The sequence below is a fragment of the Trypanosoma conorhini genome (genome assembly GCF_003719485.1).
Source record: "Trypanosoma conorhini strain 025E chromosome Unknown Tco_14.4_contig_00011, whole genome shotgun sequence".
In the NCBI taxonomy this organism is placed as follows: Eukaryota; Euglenozoa; class Kinetoplastea; order Trypanosomatida; family Trypanosomatidae; genus Trypanosoma; species Trypanosoma conorhini.
The window spans coordinates 1-1,360 of NW_021704096.1; the positions used below are offsets into that span (position 1 = coordinate 1).

General features: G+C 58.7%; 1 protein-coding gene across 1 annotated transcript; it reads right to left on the reverse strand.

Moving 5' to 3' along the window:
* Positions 1-18: 18 nt before the first annotated feature.
* On the reverse strand, positions 19-402 carry Tco025E_00473 (uncharacterized protein; the record flags this gene model as incomplete). Its single annotated transcript, XM_029367415.1, has 1 exon — positions 19-402. One exon carries the CDS (start codon positions 400-402, stop codon positions 19-21), a length of 384 nt encoding a protein of 127 aa, XP_029232488.1.
* Between the last annotated feature and the right edge of the window lie 958 nt (positions 403-1,360).

The following is a 1,360-nucleotide window of genomic DNA, read 5'->3' on the forward strand; positions in this document are numbered from 1 at the left end:
CCACACCGAGACCATTCATCACGTCCCATCGGGATGATGCTTCGAAGACGAGCTTCCGTGGTGCTTCGAAGACGAGTTTCCGTGGTGCTTCGAAGACGAGTTTCCGTGGTGCTTCGAAGACGAGTTTCCGTGGTGCTTCGAAGACGAGTTTCCGTGATGCTTCGAAGACGAGTTTCCGTGGTGCTTCGAAGACGAGTTTCCGTGATGCTTCGAAGACGAGTTTCCGTGAGGCTTCGGAGGCGGGGCAGGGGCGCTCTCTTTCCCATCAGCAGCCAGCACCCCCTTCTCCTTCTCATCCTCCGCGGGTAAGTCGAGGCTCTGGGCGTTGGCGACCCCGGCACAGCCGCCCGCAAGCACAATGGCCAGCAGGGCGGAAAGGAGAACAATCTGCGTAACCTTCATCGCTGGGTGCGTGGGTGGAATGGCTTTCGGGCCCTGTGTGTCCTTACTGCGCGGCGAGACAAAACGGAGAGCAGCAAGCGGTGAGGCAAAAGACGCAGGGGCAGGGGACGACGAGACACACACGCGGCCACCGCAGCGCACCACAGGCGCCCTTCAGCTCACTACCCACGACAGACACTCGCACCAGGCCCGAGACTCTTAGGCACGGCTGCTGCCGCCGCTCAACGTTGCGAGCGGCGACGCCACGTGGCGCCGAAGGCAACAGCCGGGCCCAGCGGAGCGTCTGCCATGCGGGAGCTCCTTCGCCCCTTCTTCTCCAAAATACACCGGCTGCCACGAGCCGGTACACCCATGAAATACAAAAAAAAAAGCCGCTAAACTAGTTATAATATCACGTCTCTACAAAAGAAGAACAAACAAATTTATTTATCCACTTTTCCCAAAAACAACAGCACAAGCGTGCCTTTTCAAGCTGCGGAAACAAAAAACTCCGAAGAGAAACGGGGGAGCGCCTAGAACACCGTGACGGCGGCCAGCGCCACGGCAAGGCCGAGGACACCGTGCACCACACCGAGACCATTCATCACCGTCCCATCGGGATGATGCTTCGAAGACGAGTTTCCGTGGTGCTTCGAAGACGAGTTTCCGTGGTGCTTCGAAGACGAGTTTCCGTGGTGCTTCGAAGACGAGTTTCCGTGGTGCTTCGAAGACGAGTTTCCGTGATGCTTCGAAGACGAATTTCCGTGGTGCTTCGAAGACGAGTTTCCGTGATGCTTCGAAGACGAGTTTCCGTGAGGCTTCGTAGGCGGGGCAGGGGCGCTCTCTTTCCCATCAGCAGCCAGCACCCCCTTCTCCTCCTCATCCTCCGCGGGTAAGTCGAGGCTCTGGGCGTTGGCGACCCCGGCACAGCCGCCCGCAAGCACAATGGCCAGCAGGGCGGAAAGGAGAACAATCTGCG